We start from the raw sequence: 18913 nt of genomic DNA on the forward strand, positions 1-18913 counted from the left end.
ACAACTACACTGTCATGACCATGCTTATCATCATTATCATCATCACATCATCATGTTCAAAACCATTTGTGGCTGGGGCCAAAACAAGGCTAACCCTTTAGGAAGAGAAGAGGTTGTGTAGATCGGATATTCACTCTTAGATCTTTAGTGGAAAAGTTTCTAGAGAAGGGAAAGAAGTTGTCTGTGACCTTCATGGATTTGGAGAAAGAATATGACAGGGTGGATAGACAAGGATTGTGGAAACTATGAAGAATATATGGAGTAGATGGGAAGTTGTTGAATGCTGTGAAGAGTATGTATGATGGTGCTAAGGCTGCACTGCATGTGGATGGTGAACTGAGTGAATTTTTCTCTTTGAAGGTTGGGTTGAAACTGGGATGTGTCATGTCTCCATGGTTGTTCAGTCTGTACATGGATGGGGTCATAAAAGAGATACAAGGTAAGGCAGTGGATGTTGGAGTGGCCCTAGTGAGAGAGGGTAGTGTTTGGAAACTCCCTGTACTGTTGTTTGCAGATGATACTGTGTTGTTGAGTGAAGACAAAGGGGAGCTGCAAGGCTTGGTGGATGAGTTTGGGAGAATGTGTAAGAAGCAGAATCTAAATGTGAATGTAGGGAAAAGTAAAGTGATGGCCTTTGAGAGAAGTGAAGTCAGTGAATGTACAGTGAGGTTGGATGGTGAGAAAATGGAAAATATGAGTACGTTTAAGTACTTGGTGAGTATGATGATTAAGGATGGAAGTTTGGAAGGTGAAGTGCTTGAAAGGGTACAACAAGGAAGAAAGGTTCCTGGTTCCTTGAAAGCAGTGATAAGAAACAGGGAAGTGAGCATGAAAGTGAAAAAGTTACTACATGACAGTATTGTGATACCAACTCTAACGTATGGAAGTGACGCTTGGATGTTGTTGGAAGGACACAAGTCAAGAGTGAGAGCAGTGGAAATGAGTTATTTAAGAGGAGCCTGTGGAGTCACATGGAGAGACAGGTTGACATATGAGGATATAAAGAAGTGTTATGGTGTGGATGTGGACGTGATAGGAAGCATTAGGAGGAACATACTGAGGTGGTTTGGCCATGTGGAGAGGATGGAGGGTGAGGGACTGATAAGGAGAGTGTATGTGAGTGAGGTGGAGGGGGGGGGAGGGAGGGGGAGGCCGAGGATGAGATGGAGGGATGGAGTGGAGAGGTATATGACAGAGGGGGTTGTAGGTTGGGAGCAGAGCAGTGAAATGGCAGGGGACAAGGCGATGTGGAGGCGATTTGTTTGTGGCCACCCTGTATGGGATTAAGGCATCTGGCAATAGATAGATAGATAGACTGATAGACAGATAGATAGATATACCAGCCTCAAACAAGGCTAACCATATATATATATATATATATATATATACACACACATAATCATCATCATCATCCGGACCTCCTTTCCCACCCAAGGGCAGGGTGAGGAGCAGCAATGTCCAGACAGACCAAAATTGCCCAATCCAATGGGCCACGCTTCCATTCACTCATCATTCAAGCCCCCGGAATCCTGGCTCTACCGGATACGCCAAAAACATTCTCCACGTTCTGTAGCTTCACATAATCGTATCCGACAGAGTCAATCCAGACGCTGCCATGTTAAAAAGGGGTGCCAAAAATCCCAGATCATGCACTTGTCCTCGCAAAATTCATCCAGCCAGCTCGATCTCCTGTCAGTTCCCTAGCCTCAATGACTTCCAAACCTCTCATCCTCACACATTCATCCACCATATCTCTCCACCTTCTCCTTGGCCTACCTCGCCTCGTCCCTCTTTCGAATTCGCTCAGATATACCTTCTTCACCACTCTATTGTTATCCATTCTCTCCACATGACCATACCATCTCAGTACACTCTCTTCATTTCTGGTGTCCACCGACTTTCTCAATCCGCATCTTTCACGAATTACATTATTTTGTATCCTATCCACACACACATATAATAATTCCATCTTGTGCAGTGTTTGTGATAAGTGGATGCATAAGAGATGTAGTGGTATAGGCTGCCTCATGAGATAATACTGATTTCATGTGTGTGGTGTGTCTAGGAGAGCATGTTGGGTCATTCCACGAAGATGTCAAGCTTTTGTATCAAAATCAGAATTGATTAAAAGTATATAAATTATACATCTTTTTAAAGTTTAATTATTGAATGTTATGAATCTGAAGAGAAAAAGCCTAAACTGTCAACTAAGGGAGCTGAATAAAAAATTGTCATATTATGTCACCAAAGAAAAATCAATGCTGAATTTAGCAATTTTCATAACATCATTGATCAGAGTATGTTATTGTTTGGAATGCTGACCCTGTGTTTTATTGAAAATGCATATATTTGAGTTGTGATTGACACTACAGTTGTTTACATATATGTTGTGGTCAGAATGTGGCATGACCTTTAAATGGAAGTATTTCAGGAGTAACGTGTCTCATGTTTTTTCCCCATTTTTCCCGTACACAGCTAACAAACTGGAGAATACAAACATCTATCTATCTATTGCCAGACACCTCAATCCCGTTTGGGGTGGCCATAAACAAATCACCTCCAAGTCGCCCTGTCCCCCGCCATTTCACTGCCCTGCTCCCAACGCACACCCCCCTCTCTCATATACCTCTCCACCCCATCCCTCCATCTCATCCTCAGCCTCCCCCTCCCTCTTCCCCCCTCCACCTCACTCACATACACTCTCTTCGTCAGTCTTTCACCCTCCATCTTCTCCACATGGCCAAACCACCTCAGTGTGTTCCTCTTAACGCTTCCTATCACATCCACATCCACACCACAACGCTCCTTTATATCCTCATTCGTCAGCCTGTCTCTCCATGTGACTCCACAGGCTCCCCTTAAATAACTCATTTCCACTGCTCTCACTCTTGACTTGTGTCCTTCCAACAATGTCCAAGCTTCACTTCCATACGTTAGAGTTGGTATCACAATACTGTCATGTAGTAACTTTTTCACTTCCATGCTCACTTCCCTGTTTCTTATCACTGCTTTCAAAGAACCAGCAACCTTTCTTCCCTGCTGTACCCTTTCAAGCACTTCACCCTCCAAACCTCCATCCTTACTCATCACACTACCCAAGTACTTAAACGTACTCACATTTTCCAATTCCTCACCATCCAACCTCGCTGTACATTCACTGACTTCACCTCTCTCAAAAACATCACTTTACTCTTCCCTACATTCACCTTTAGATTCCATTTCTTACACACTCTCCCAAACATAACTTTATATTATAAATAGGCATCCCAAGGCCTTAATAATGTAACACTGGGATACTTTGAAACAAACCCTGGTAAGCCACATGGTCCGTCACACACGTTACATGCCCACTGTGAGGAACGTTACCGGAAAATGATGTAACGTTTCTCACGCACATCTTTGAACAAAAATCAATCTGTGACTATTTACACTACAGTTGTTCATTATGTCAAAGATGGAGAGATTGCTACAAAGCCATTAGCAGTAATTTCAAATACAGCTTCACACTCTAGCCTTGAAGTTCAGATGTTTAATAGTGCTATTTTTTATTACTGAATTCTGCTGGTATTCATTTTACACATGTATCATTGTGGACTGATGGGGCAGCAGCCCACTTCCAGAATAGGTATTCTATGACAGCTCTAACCTTTTACAAAGACATCCACAACTGCACTGCTGAATGGAACTTTCAAGAAAGTTATCACGGCAAGGGCACTCATGATGGGATTGGGGCTTTACTAAAATGGAATGTCTATAGGCGAGTTTTGCAAGGTCGCTGTACAGTAAGGTCTGCTGTAGAATTTTATGAGGAGGCTGAACAAATAACAGATGAAACTGAACTAATGTATGTGTCTACTGAATATGTAAACACTGAGAAGTCAAGATATGTACAGATCTGGAAAAACTGTAAGGCAGCAAATCCATTCAGCAGTGCAGGTCAGTAAAACCTCTTGGCCACTATAAAGTAGTACTGTATCATTTGACTGCAGACCAATCCTTTTAAGCAGTGCTATCTTCAAGAGACTGGCTACGACCCACAAGCTGACTCCAGTACTAGCAGTGATAGGGAAAGTACACCATCTCTTGCAGAAATATCAGAGTCATTCATGTCCCAGCCTGAGTTACAGAGTACTACTGATATTGAGGCAACACAAAAACCATCCCCAGGTAACAATGTACTAGTTCATTACACTACCAACATGTTGTCGAAGCATTATGTTGCAGTGATAGAATCAGTTCCGGAGCCAGGCATGTTCGAAGTTAATTACAGTAATCCCTCTAATATCCGAATGCCCAATATCCGAACATCCCCACTAACCGGATATAATTGTCCCGGGGATCCAGTATTCCCAAAATGGGCCAAAAACCGCAAAAAATTCGAAAAAAATCTGACTTTTTTTCCCACTCATAATTTGAAATTGCCGCGTGGCGCCGAACAGCTGTTACACCATGGTCCCTTCACCCCTTCCTTCCTCCCCCTCCCCCCTCCCCTGTCAGGATTGCCATTTGGTATTTTTCATTACCAAGTGTGGGCCAATTTGGTAATGAAAAATTCGTTTGGTAATGAATCAGAATAATGCATTACCAAATGGATTTTTCACATGTATGAGGATACACAGGATGGAGATGGTGAATTGTTTGCTCTCTCTGATTAATTTGGTAGCCTATATAGCATGATAATAATCAACATGCTGTTAATTATAAGAAGAGTGATTACATGTATTTCCACTTGTGTATATAATTACTGAAGAATTGATGCTAGCTTTACGAATTTGGTAATGAAAATTGAGGAGTTTGGTAATGTGGCCCTTGCGATCTGGCAACTCTGTTACCCCGCCATCATCAACAGTCACAGCCTGAATCCGATCGAGAGCAGATGCTTATAGCAGTGCAAGCCACAGGTGCTTGTTTTTTGTGAATAAACAGTGAACAAACTGCAATACATCGCCACTAGAACACACAGGAATTTACAGTGTTGTGCAGTGTTAAGAAATTAGAATTTAGAGTGCAGAGGATTAACTGTGGACTGCAAACTGGCAGTTCAAACCAGTCCAGGAGCCAGGGACTTGTAAGTACCCAGAATGTTTAATATTGTATAAACTCACCTCTAAAACCTCATTTTATGGTTCTTTTGCATTTATTTCAGTCTTTTATGTCCCTTATTGGTGTGATTTGGGTCTTAAATAGGTGCAATGAATGTCCAGAGGGAGTTGTATAGGTGTTTTTCTGAGTTAGGGTCCCTAAGTACAAGTCCAGGAGGCTGGGACCCAATATCCGGACAGGATCACTATCCGGACATGCCTTTGGCTCTATTACATCGGATATTGGAGGGATTACTGTATTTAAGACAGAGAGGCACAGACAGAATGGGTGACAGCCAGTTTCATTTTCCTGACAACCAGGACAGAGACGAGATCTCAGAGGATATGGTTGTGCAGGTATTGCCAACTTCTCATGTGTCAAGAATGACACACACATTCAAAGGGGTGAACTTTCCTTCCTCAATTAATTAGTCTAAAAGGATGAATTTTCCATCTTCGATGAGCAAGTAGTTGACCTTTAATTTTTGTGTTGTTTATATCACCAGTGTGATATACAGGTAAGCTTATCATGTAATGTTCACATCAGTTACTGGCTGTAGGGTTACCTACATGTTATAAGGTAATTTATGTTCATAATATTCAAAATTACATTGTTCTTTTCCACTGCATCACCCCCAACCTTGCTTTACAAGAATCATGTCTTGGATAATTCATCATGTTTCACATTAATACATGATTTACATTCTTTTGTGATACAACTACTGTAACCTTCATAAGAGATGACTTTGTAATTATATGAAAAACAAAATTCGCACAAGTAATGTTTCTCACTTTTCCCGTAACGTGTCTCACGGTCACATTTTCCTTAACAGTAGCAAAATTCTTAGGAGAAATAGAATATGCTGGGTATGGTTATGATCCTCATACATTGACATATTACTGATATAAAGCACTTCTTGACTGAATCAGTAAAATCACAGAGTTATTGAAAATACTCGTGCAAAGTAAAAGGTGGGGTGACATCGGGGTAACATTTCTCAGGCCACTTTAAAAAATTTATATAAAATCAGAATAAAAACATATGAATAATCTGATTATGGCATAACGTAGTGTGAGGTGTTGGTAGTATACCTTGCAAATGGCATTTATTTATATTGCCTATATAAGAAAATACAAGTGAGAGTAGATCAGTAACTTGTCTCTGAATGTAACGTGTCTCACGATAGAATGACCCTGTAGATATTGCCAGGCATGAAATGATTGAGGCCGAGGATGAGATGGAGGGATGGAGTGGAGAGGTATACGAGAGAGGGGGGTGTAAGTTGGGAGCAGTGCAGTGAAATGGCGAGGGACAGGGCGATGTAGAAGCGATTTGTTTGTGGCCACCCCGTACGGGATTGAGGCATCTGGCAATATACAGATAGATAGATAGATAAATGATTGAACTTGCTGGTGAGTCTCTTGACTGTGTGGAAGAGTTTTGTTATTTGGGAAACATGTTGTGTGCTGGAGGTGGGGTACGAGCTAGCTCTGTGGCTAGAATGAGGAGTGGTTGGAAGAAGTTCAGGGAGCAACTGCCTCTCCTGACATTGAGAGCGCTCTCCCTCTGTGTTAAGGGATCTTTGTATGCAACATGTGTTAGGAATGTAATGCTGTATGGTAGTGAGACCTGTGCGGTAAAGGAAGACGCTATTTGCAGACTCAAATGTACAGAAATGGCAATGATTAGGTGGATGTGCAGTGCATCCTTGAGTGCAAGGCCTGGGGGAGCTAAGTCTATGATAGAAGAGTTGAGAGGTAGGATGGGACTGGAGGGTACTGGTGTTGTGATGAGGAGATTGTGATGGCTTGGGCATGTGGAGAGGATGGGGGATAACTGGGTGGAGAAAGTGAGAAGTATTAATGTTAGGGGTAAGATAGTGAGAGCCAGACCAAAAAGGTCCTGAAAAGAGGTCACTGAGTGCGACCTCAGGGCTAAGGGACTAAATAGGGAAGCTGCCAGAGATTGAGCAGCATGGACAGCCACCATTAGGAGACCAAGGCTAACGCATGCAAGCATGTTGGAGCCTTCAAAAACAAAAACAAAAACAAAAATGATATATACAGGCGTACCCAGGTTTAACGATCCAATTGATTAAGTAGAAACCCATCACTAGGCAGGGTATCATATCTTGGAGTAGATTTACCATGTAAAGTATAAGGATACGTTTTTGAGCCTCGGGTTTCCCCCTCCCCCCAACCAAGTCCTAAGTCCTCCCAAATGAGTCCAAAAACAAGTTTCTTGCTAACCTAAACCCTCAATAGCTTCAAAACAAGCTAAACTATGCCTAAAAGCAGTTTATAACTCACCTAAACCCAAAAATAAAATCTGAAAACATCAAAAATAAAACTTACGAAACTGTACCCCAAAATGAAAATGTTCACCCTACATATGACTAAAACACATTCATCTAAGTCTATAAACAGCTTATAAATCAACCTAAACACAAAATTTAAGTCTAAAATATGATCAAAATCAATTTAACAAAAGCAAAACCCATCGTTATACTGAAGCTTGGCTATCGTTTAGCGGGGTAGGGTGGTATTTCTACTCCCATCGCTATGCCAGGGTATCGTATCTATGGGTATCACATCTCAGGGTCTGCCTGTATACATGTACATACATGTGTATCTATATATCTATCTATTTATCTATATATACAGTAGATATATATTCACACATACATACATATACTCTCTCTCCCTCTCTCTCTCTCTACAGTGTATCACTTTTTTATGCCATCTATTCTAAACAAGGCCAACAGTCTTATAAGTTATGGAGACTCCCCAACATCTTTTCTTTAACAGTATATTTCTGTACATGGTATGTTAATATTTCTGTAGGCTACTGATGCAACCAATGTTTATGCAATAAAGACATATATAACAAACAAGAGAGTAATAAGGTGCAATAAAAATAATAATAATAATTTGGTTTTAGGCCAGGTATCCTCGAAGGGCTAAGGCGTTGCCTCTGGGTAGAGGACTTTTGGACTGGAGCGTGTAGCATTTTATGACCGGATGCCCTTCCTGATGTCTACCAATGACCCTTGGGTGGATTCGATCCTCTGACCCTTCGGTCAGAGCGAAGCGCTCTAACCCACTGAGCCACGGCTGCTACACTGCAGTATGCTACATAAATCATAGGCCTAATAGAAGAGATGCTAGAGAACCTGCTTATGTCCCCGAGTGACATCAAGCCATATTCTTGTCAATGCATAAGTCTCTCTAACATCCCTTCCTGACCAGTTTATTTCTGTATATAATGTTAGTACTGTATATTAATACTGTATTCTGCCGCATATTGCTGATGCAAGTTATGTCAACATTAAAATAGTACAAGCAGCAAAGAAGAGAATATCAAGGTGAATACAAAAAATGTATTGCTGAGGAAGAGGTCTTAAGAAGTCTCCTATGCCAATGAGAATAAAGCAGGACTCAGAGTTTTCACATGATGTCTCACCCGAAGGCCCACACAGCACCAGTGGTCGAGGGGTCATGCTTCTGCGCACCACGTGAGCCAGACGAACACCCAAGATATCTGCAAACACACATAAAGTGCTCTTCACACACAACAAGAACAGAAGCACAAATTACCAGTAACATAGTACAGTAAAGTAGCTGGAAAACTGACCCTTCAATTAGGTGATTTTTTTTTTTTTTTTTGCTACTACCTCCAGGTAATTTTGTTCAGCTATGGTTAGTTTTTTTATTTCACTGAGTTAGCTGCAAGGTTTGGTGGACGAGTTTGGGGAAGTGTGTAAGAAACGAAATCTAAAGGTGAATGTAGGGAAGAGTAAAGTGATGGTCTTTGACAGAGGTGAAGTCAGTGAATGTACAGCGAGGTTGGATGGTGAGGAATTGGAAAATGTGAGTACGTTTAAGTACTTGGGTAGTGTGATGAGTAAGGATGGAGGTTTGGAGGGTGAAGTGCTTGAAAGGGTACAGCAGGGGAGAAAGGTTGCTGGTTCCTTGAAAGCAGTGATAAGAAGCAGGGAAGTGAGCATGGAAGTGACATGACAGTATTGTGATACCAACTCTAACATATGGAAGTGAAGCTTGGACATTGTTGGAAGGACACAAGTCAAGAGTGAGAGCAGTGGAAATGAGTTATTTAAGAGGAGCCTGTGGAGTCACATGGAGAGACAGGCTGACAAATGAGGATATAAAGGAGCGTTGTGGTGTGGATGTGGATGTGATAAGAAGTGTTAAGAAGAATACACTGAGGTGGTTTGGCCATGTGGAGAGGATGGAGGGTGAAAGACTGACGAAGAGAGTGTATGTGAGTGAGGTGGACGGGGGAAGAGGGAAGGGGAGGCCGAGGATGAGATGGAGGGATGGGGTGGAGAGGTATATGAGAGAGGAGGGTGTGAGTTGGAGGCAGGGCAGTGAAATGGTGGGGGACAGGGCGACATGGAGGCGATTTGCTTGTGGCCACCCAGAACGGGATTGAGGCGTCTGGCAAAAGACAGATAGATAGAGTTAGATGTTGCCTTCATTTACTCTTTCACAACAAAAGATCTCCCCAAACCTGACTAAAATTATCTAGAGGTACCACGAATAAATCAATAAAACATGGCAACAAACTTAAGGGTCAACATTCATCTACAGTCAGTCCTCATTTAACTCTATGTGTTCAGGCGAAATGCCACTTAAGTTAAGTGAGATAGTGCTGATTCATACTGAGTGGTTAATAGCACAAAAAACACTTCTGAATAAAGCAACTATAAATGAGGACTTACTGTACTATACAACATGAACAAAAAAAATGTGGCAATCAGTTCTTGCAAGTGTCACAGCAGATGAAAAGTGTTCTTTGCTATCAATCATAAAGTAATGCCTAAAGACAAAGGTGAACTGTCTCATCGCACTTAACATAACAGGAATATAAGTTTCTAATGGTATTACGTTAATTCCTCACTCAACACTATAAGAGTGTTCCATAAAACTATTGTGATGGAAAAATGATCAAAGTGAGGGTTATATTCCAGCACGAAAGATTAATGCCTCAGCCTCACATAAATCACATTTCGGGCGGAAAATAAGTACAGTAAAACCTCGATTTAACGGCACCCTAGGAGGCCATGAGCATGCCGAAAAAAACGAAATTCCGTTAGATTGGGGCTTACACCTATCGATACCCCCGGAACTCACGCTAACACATTTTTCAGCAAATAAACATGTGCAGGCATACAAAATCAGTAAAAAAATTTTATATTTAGAACAAAAGAAAGCAGGTAGGTGTGGTGCTGTACTGCAGTAAAGTACTGTACAGTAATCCAGGTAAGTCTATCTATCTGTCTATTGCCAGACGTCATAATCCCGTATGGGGTGGCCATCTGACTTTGAGTTATTTGTTTAACGGGCACTAACCCTCCACCAACCCATTTGTTGACATGTAGGGAGCACGTATGGTTTGGTTATATGGCTACCACCCAGCTTGGTAAATGGTTTCTTGGCTTACAGGAAAACATTTGGCTTGTCACTCAACGTAAAGCCACCCGTAAAGGAAAGAAAAGCTATAAGAAGTGACAGGAAAGATGGCAGAATAGGAAGAGAGGAGGGCAGGCACAGAAAAAGAATGATAAAGGCTAAGGAAGAAGTAGGCAGTACTACATCAAGTGAGTGAATGCTGGTCGCCATCACCTACCACCTTCCTCCCTGTTATCATCATCACATTCCCCAACGATCATTTCTAGCACAGTGGAAGAAACTCAGCGTGCTCAAAGGTGGATATCGTTTTCCAGTGTCCCAACTGGAGGTTAGGTTAGGTTAAATTATTAGGTACAGATTAGCTCAGTTAGGCCAGGTTTAGTTAAACACGTAGGGAAGAACAGTCCTTTCTGCAATTACGTCTACGAAATAAACAAGAGTTGTCACACCAGAACAGCTAAAAATGACGGGGAACCAGATTTAACAAGAAACGTTTATTTACCAACCCAGAAATAATCTGAAAAATATAATAGACTATCAGGAAGAACTGATTTGGTAAGGTGCTTTTACTGCTTAAAGTAAAGCGTATGTTTAGTCCCCTCAGTGGCCATGAGTTCAGAAATTTGCATGCTGCCGTGGTCGGCCTCAGGACCATTTTTTTAAAGTTCTAAAATCAATTTCTTTTTCTTACATATGTGCAAAGACTTGTCTGGCACACCTGGCTTTTTTTCCCCCTGAACCCATCCTGTGATTTGCTATGATTCGTGAAAGAATTAATAAAATAAGGATGCGTGCTTCATTAGCATGCAAACATTAGTGAAAACATCAGAGATGAAGTGAACTGTGAACGCCTGACTGTTTGGGATGGTAGAGCAGGGTCGTGTAAACACACCAGTGACCTTCATTCCCTTCCCATAACAGCTCGCAGTTTTTTATAGCTCGCCCTAACTCAACGTCACTGACACTGGAACAGTAAAGTGTTGTTCAAGGCCTGCAGCTATGAAAGTGATAATGGAATACTGTACATTATTCTTTATATCTGTCCTCTCTCTTTCACACATACACATAAGAAAGAACAAAGAATGAGCAGTATATGTACATTAACTTTAAGGAGCGGAAATAACTGTGCTCAGTCGGTCCGAAATATATTGGGAAGAGCGATATTGAATGAAGAATGTGGAACTGAATTCTAACCTACGAGAACATATGAGACGAAAGAGTAATTTTTTTCTGATTAGCAAACATTTATATCGTCCCCTAAAATTGTGAAACCCATAACTTTTCGTGTAAGCATACAGGCTAAAGACCTTACCAATTCAGTTCATATTCCTCTAGTTTGTCTGACTAATTTTCTTGACTATTTTGAGGGTGGTAAATTATCTTCTCTTGCTGAAAGACTCTTACTCAAAATTAGGGTGCATGTAACACAAGCATGTAAACATCAGCGAAAACATCTGGAGTGAAATGAATGCCTGACTGCTTGGGATGGTAGAGTAGGGTCGTGTAAACACACCAGTGACCTTCGTTCCCTTCCCATAATTGTTTGCAGTTTTATATAGCTTGCCTTAACTCAATGTCACTGACACTGAAACAGTAAAGTGTTGTTCAAGGCCGGCAGCTATGAAGGGGTTAATGGAATACATTATTGTTTGTATCAGTATGATTTCTTTCACACATACACATAAGAAAGAACAAAAAAATGAGCAGTAAATGTACACACTTTAAGGAGCAGAAACAACTGTATGCTCACACGATCCAAAATGTGTTGGGAACAGAAGATATCGAACGAAGAATGTGAAACTAAATGCTGACTAAGAGTAATTTTTTCTGATTAGCAAACATTTTTGTTCCATTTCATCCCCCAAAATTGTGAAACCCATAAATTTTCGTCTAAGCATACAGCCTAAAGACTTCAATTCATTTTATATTCATCTAGTTTGTTTTCTGTATTTTTCTGTTTTGAAGGTGGTAAATTACCTTCCTTTGCTGAAAGATTTCTTCCTTTATAATCATCAGGCTCTTTAAGCCATACCTACGATTGTGTCCGGCATAATGGAAGAAACTTAACATACTAAAAAGTGGATTTCATTTCCCAGTTTTCCAACTGGAACCCAGGTTAGGTTAGGTTAGATACAGTACAGTAATCCAGGTAAGTACAGTACAGTAATCCAGGTAAGTACAGTACAGTACAGTAATCCAGGTAAGTTAGCTGGCAAGTTGGAGTTGAATAGATGGCATTACATAAATAAGTTCACTAAGTTATGAAGTCTCTAACACTACTTCTTAAAGCTAACCTTACATGCTAATAATTTTTCACTTTGAGGTCAGGCTAGGCATGAGGAAGACTGGGTAAACATAAACATACCCAGTTGGCGGGAAACTGCAAACAGATGATCGAGATGCACGCGGCGCCCGCCACATTTGAATTTTTTTCTAATATTTACCCATTTGGGGGGAATTTTTATTTTTTTTCCATAAATATTCCTCGGGAGATTTGTGCCGTTAGTTTGGGGTTGCTGTTAGAATGAATGCCGTTAAATCGAGGTTTTACTGTATCATACGTATCTTGTATCTGTGTGTGCATACTTACATACTAAATGCAGAAGTCCATGAGAAAAATAAAGAATGAAGGAGGGAGACGAAGGGAGAAACCAAAGTTGAGATGGAGGGATGGAGTGGAGTTATATGAGAGGGGGGGGGAGTTGTAAGTTGGGGGAGGGCAATGAAATGGCAGAGGACAGGGCAACATGAAAGCAATTTGCTTGCAGTCAACTCTCAGAGGATTAAGACATCTGGCTATAGACAGACACAGTGATACCTTCAAATACAGTAAAAGTTCTATTAACCAGAACGCAAAGGGATTCTTCCATTCCAGATATGGAATTTTCTGGATAATCAAATGTTACTCTTAAAAATTTTCTGGGAGGTCAAACAAATGAAACAGTACCAAACCTGGGACTTTATTTCATAAAGTACTGAGATACGCACCCCCGAGGAATCCCCCCCCCCCAGGATGGAGCCGCAACCCCATCCCCACCCCAGGAAGACACTAAGGTGGAGCAGGTAAAGGATACGCTGGGTCCGAGTGAGACGGGACCCGGTACGTCACGACCCTACGCCCCTCCTCCCCTCAACACGACCAGCAGCATCCTCACAGTAATGGCCAGCTACATCTCAGCTGGGCCAGCCTTTGCCAGGATCAGGGTGGGACTTGTGCTAGCACAGTCCCAAGCAGCACCGCGGCATTGGCCACTGTCTGTGTCGGGGAAGGATCAGCCACCGTACGTCCTTCTGCTGTTGCCCCCCTGCAGCACCGCGACATCAGCCACTGTCTGTGTCGGAGAAGGGTTGGCCACCGTACACCCTTCATCCGCCTCCTCCTCCTTCAGGAGCAGCACCATGACATTGGCCACCGTCCGTGTCAGGGAAAGGTCGGCCACCGTATGACCTTCTGCTGCTGCCCTTAGGGTCTGCAGAACCATGACATCGGCCACCGTCCGTGTCGGGGAAGGGTTGGCCACCGTACGCCCTTCACCCACAACCTCTAGGGCTTCCCCGTCAGTGGGAGTCCCTGGCGCAGCCCACCCTCCACCCAGAGGCCACGTGGGATGTTCTACCCACTCTCTCCACAGGTGTGGTTCTGAGGAGGAGCTGCAGTTCAAGGAGTGGTGGCAGGGCCCGATCGCCAAGGAGGGGATCTATGTCCTTCGGATCGCCCCTGGCCGGCGCCCAGACCTGTTAGAAGCCACCCGGAGGGGACGCCGCAGCCAACCCCTGACGGCAACCCAGCAGCATGGTGAATGCAGTCCCCCGTCTCTCAGGGACGTCCCCTGGACCCCAGGGCGGGACCCCCCGGGCTCCTCCTGACGCCGGATCTGCCCGGAGCACGAGGCTTCAGGAACGACTCCTGACCCTATCCGGCCCCAGACCCGAGGGTCTCTCCCCAGGTCAAGGCTCCACCAGGAGGGAGCCTCTCTGCACCCCTGACCAGGACTGCGCCCGGGCCTCTACGCCCCCTGCAGTAGTCCCATGCCTGCTACGGGAAGGTACGCCCATGGGCCAACCTGCTACGCCCAGGTGCCACCTCGATTAAGACCCAGGTTTCAGCAGCCCAAGAGACCCTATAGTGCAATTCTAATGTCACGCCAGGAAATAGAGACTGACCATACCCATATTGTGTGTTGGAGCTCAGAATAGTAATGCAGTGAAAGCTAATAGTGAACGTATCTAAGAAAAGTGGACTCTGACATAGTGTGTGTGTGTTACTTAAAGTCTAGAAAAAGAGCATTATACACAAGGACTGTAGGGAGAAAGACTATATGGACTGTATCTCCAACCTCTATGAGCTATTTGCATGTATTCCTGACTGAGGATATTCTCACTGTATGTATAAGTGTGTTGTGAGTACTGCCACTAATAAATCTGTCACTGTCCCTAAAATGCCAGGTTTAGGCTCTGAAAACAACACGACACCCCCAGAAAGAGCTCACGGAGAGGTAGACAGTGGCAGTCCAGCTCCGTGTGTGAGGGACATAAGTCCGCCCAGGCCGTGTGCCCCTATGACTCGCAACTTGCCCGCCGCCACGATAGCAGGAATCCGCAACTACCTTGCGGGCGACCCAACCCTCAACAACATCGGAGTGGAGCTGTTACTCCAGCTCCAGTCAGCACCCCTGAGATGGCCGGTAGCTGCTTAACCCTCCTGAAGGAGACGGCCTGTAGCCGCTCTGAGGGAAAACAGGAGACGGCCTGTAGCCGCACTCAAGGTGTCCTTCCTGAGACGGCCCATAGCCACTCAACCTTCCTGAAGGAGACTGCCTGTAGCCGCTCCCGCCTTCATCAGGAGACGGCCTGTAGCCGCTCCTGCCTTCATCAGGAGACAGCCTGTAGCTGCTTTGAAGGTGCCCCTGAGTCGGCTTGTAGCCACTCCCTCCCCCAGGCCATGGCCAGTAGCTGGGTCCTACGTCAGGAGACGGCCTGTAGCCGCTCCTCCATCAGGTGCTGACTCCTGTTCACCGACCTACGACTCAGAGAGGGTCCCCAGCTTTGAGGAGTACTGGAGAGGCCCTGGCCTCTCCTCCCTGCAGCCGGATCTGGAGAGGACTCACCTGATGGAACCTGACGCAGGTCGGCGCCGCAGCCCCTTCCTGACGGCGCCATCGAGCACCGGGGACCGCAGCCCTCGGGACCTCCAGACCGCGCCCAGGAACCCTGGGGGGGACCTCCCTACACCCAGACGCCAGAGATCTTCGTCCTGAGTGAGATGTTCAGGCAGTTATTTGGCCTCAGCCCTGAGGGCCGTACTACTGCCCCAAGCCCCGAAAGCGCAGGGTCCTACGCCACCCGCAGCCCTGGATAAGAGAGGACGCCCCCTACGCATGATCCCGTGTCCCCTGCATACAGAGGCCCCCGGCGAAACCCAGCCCCAGCAGTAGGGAGACTAGGCCACTTCCGCTGTCCTTTTACCTGACCGCCATGACGCCCAGACCCGAAAGGAGTGACAGTGAAAGCACAGTGTCCGTGACTTAGTGACATGAAAGCAGGGCAGTGATTTAACCACATAACAGACGTCAGTGCGAGAAACACCAGTGACGATATAAAAGGTGTGGAGTGAATAAAAATAAAAGTGAAACCGTGAATACGGCCAAACGGTGAAATACGGGTCTATTACAGTGAATACGCTACCATCTAGTAACGCTGTATCACACTCGGATCAGACACTGACCCTAGTGCTAAAGTAAGAGTTACAAACGGTGAAACTGTGTCACCCACTCCACAAGTAAATGACCTGGACTTCCTGCAATAATAATATGTTAACCTCTGGTCTAAGTGCTATCCACCCTACCCGACCTTGACCTAAGTAGTATCCTGGTGATACTAACAACCCATATCTAGGCCTAAGAATTATAATTGTCCAGTGTACCTGTATTCGCGACATCTACCCGTTCCACTGTAGAATTTAGTAATACATGTGTAAGATTGTTGCCTTGAGTTTTTGTGTCCTGCCTCTCTCCTATTTGTCTAAGCTCCAGCCTAGAAAGACAGCTCAGCTACACACTAAGCGTTAGAGGGACGGGAAGCTGACCCTAAAACACCTGGCATTACAGTACCTGTGCCTTGTTTTGTATACCACTGTATGTACTGTATATTGTAAGGAATTTGAATTAAGAGAACACATGTGTTAAGGTAGCCCGCCGAGTTTTTATGCCTTGTTCCTCTGTTAAGGTGTTCTAGTTCCTCGAAAGAGAACCCCGCTCAGTCACTAGTGTCTTTAGGGTGAGAAGTCGACCTAAAAACACCTAGCATAACAAGTACATTATTCAGTATTACAGTAGACACAGTACGTGTACACTCATGCTCACTAATATCTGCCCAGGAGTGCTCCCTTCCTACCTCAGAATACCCAGGAAAGAGGGGAGGGGGGGATGAAATGAGCTCCACCCGCCACTATCCCAGCTCACGACCATCCCCCATACCTCTACCTAACCCCCCACCCCACCCGTCAGTCTTAACTATCAGTTACATCTCAAGCTGACTTCATGCTTAACACTCTTGGTTCCACTACTAATACAAACAAAGAACATTAGGATATGTTAAAAGAATATAACTATCAACATGTTGCAGCAAGAAATTAATGCATTATGACGACAGTAAAACAAAAACGTTAACAACGGCCACCTCAGGCCTCCTGTGTTGGGTGCACTGCTTTGCAAATGCACACACACACACACACAATGAAAAACACAGACATAAACACATCCAAACACGCAGGCACAGACACAGACGCATGCAAACACCCAACGCATAAGGCCTGGGATGGCCGTTGTTAACGTTTTTGTTTTATTGTCAACATTATGATGCATTAATTTCTTGCTGCATCATGTTCACAGTCATATTATATACTTTTTACATATCCTAGTGTTTTATATTTGTGTATTAGTAATGTGACTTGAGTGTAAAATATGAGGTTGCCTTGAGATGTATCTGCCAGTTAAGAATGACAAGTGGGGGGCTGGGAGGGGTAGGGGAATGGGGGAGGGTTGGGAGCTGGGGTAGAGGCGGGTGGAGCTCGTTTCGTCCCCCCCTCCTGTCTTCCTGGGTATATGGGGGTACGAAGGGGGCATCCCTGAGCAGAAATTAGTGATCGTGAGTGTACAGTACACTACAATACACACAAAATGACAGCAAGAGAAATTGTACAGGACTGAACACAAACCAGCAAACATTAAGAAAAATTATTTAAAAACAAATTTGGCATATGTTTCAGACCAAAATAATTTTGAAAACTTAGCTGCGTACACTACTTTACCCTGTACTGTACAGGACTAATCAAGAATTACGGGGGGACGACCAGTATCCGGAATATTTTTGACCCAATGCCGGATCGAATCTGCACTCCGGTTATACGGATGTGCCGATGCATCAGATGCCGGTTAATCGAGCTTTTACTGTACTGTATTTAGTAATCTCTGTTATACCAATCCTAATTCTTCAGTGCATATCCTGACCACTAGCTGCTTTCTTAATCCAGAGTGACTGGCCAAGCAGACCTGCTGACTGCAGGTAGGTAACTGCCCCTATGGGGCCATCTCTTCTGTTCCCTATACCATTTACATTAATCACAGATAATGGAGAACATATTGATGATGAAACTAAAATGACATGAATTCTTAATACATATAGTTTCTTTGCATCAGTATTTACAATAGATAATACACACAGGATTTCCGCAGTTTTTCCAGTTCCTATAGAATAAGGCAATATAATGAGTGATATTACAGTTACTGAAAGCAATGAAAAACTTGCAACTGGTAAAAAAAGGAATATAAAACACTGGGACCTGACAAAACATCTCCATGCATATTAAACGAACTACAGAATGAAATACCAAAGCCTTTATCAATTTTCTATTTATCACTAAAGAGCTGTATGGTGCTAAACGAGTAGAAGCTTGCAAACGTAACCCCGATACGTACAGTATTTAAAATGGGCAACAAAGCACAACCAGAAAACTACCGTCCAGTTAGTTTAACATCCATAGTTTGTAAGCTGCCTGAAATTATTAATAGAGACATGTCTGTTAAACGCTTAGAAACAAACAATTTCATCAAAGGTTCGCAACATGGTTTTCGTAACAATTGCTCTTGCTGGATTTTTTCAACGATATATTGAACATGCATGATGAGACCAAGTCCGTTGACTTTTCTAGCTCAATTTTCTAGAGGCCTTCAACAAAGTTCCACACAAAATACTCTTTCAGAAGCTAAAGGTGCATGGTTTCAGTGGCAGAGTGCTCAGGTGGATAGAAGATTGTCTCACCAGATGAAACCAAAGAGTCGTAATAACTGGATGAGAATAAGACTGGATAGACATTACAAGTGGAATGCCACAGGGTTTAA

At 43.7% G+C, this 18913-nt stretch overlaps 1 protein-coding gene across 3 annotated transcripts in view; it reads right to left on the reverse strand.

Annotated features, from left to right (window-relative positions):
* Positions 1 to 18913, reverse strand: part of LOC145398647 (guanylate kinase) — a 97736-nt gene that overhangs the window by 23795 nt on the left and 55028 nt on the right. For 2 of the 3 annotated variants that reach the window (XM_080271451.1, XM_080271452.1), the window contains one exon: positions 8545 to 8622. The exons of the other annotated variant lie outside the window; for it this stretch is intronic. In XM_080271451.1, coding sequence (XP_080127577.1) covers positions 8545 to 8622 — 78 coding nt within the window. The remainder of the gene's footprint in view (positions 1 to 8544; positions 8623 to 18913) is intronic. 3 annotated transcript variants of the gene reach the window in all.

Source organism: Coenobita brevimanus, chromosome 46 (assembly GCF_032717465.1).
Source record: "Coenobita brevimanus isolate Jiangsu-jjx chromosome 46, ASM3271746v2, whole genome shotgun sequence".
NCBI lineage: Eukaryota > Metazoa > Arthropoda > Malacostraca > Decapoda > Coenobitidae > Coenobita > Coenobita brevimanus.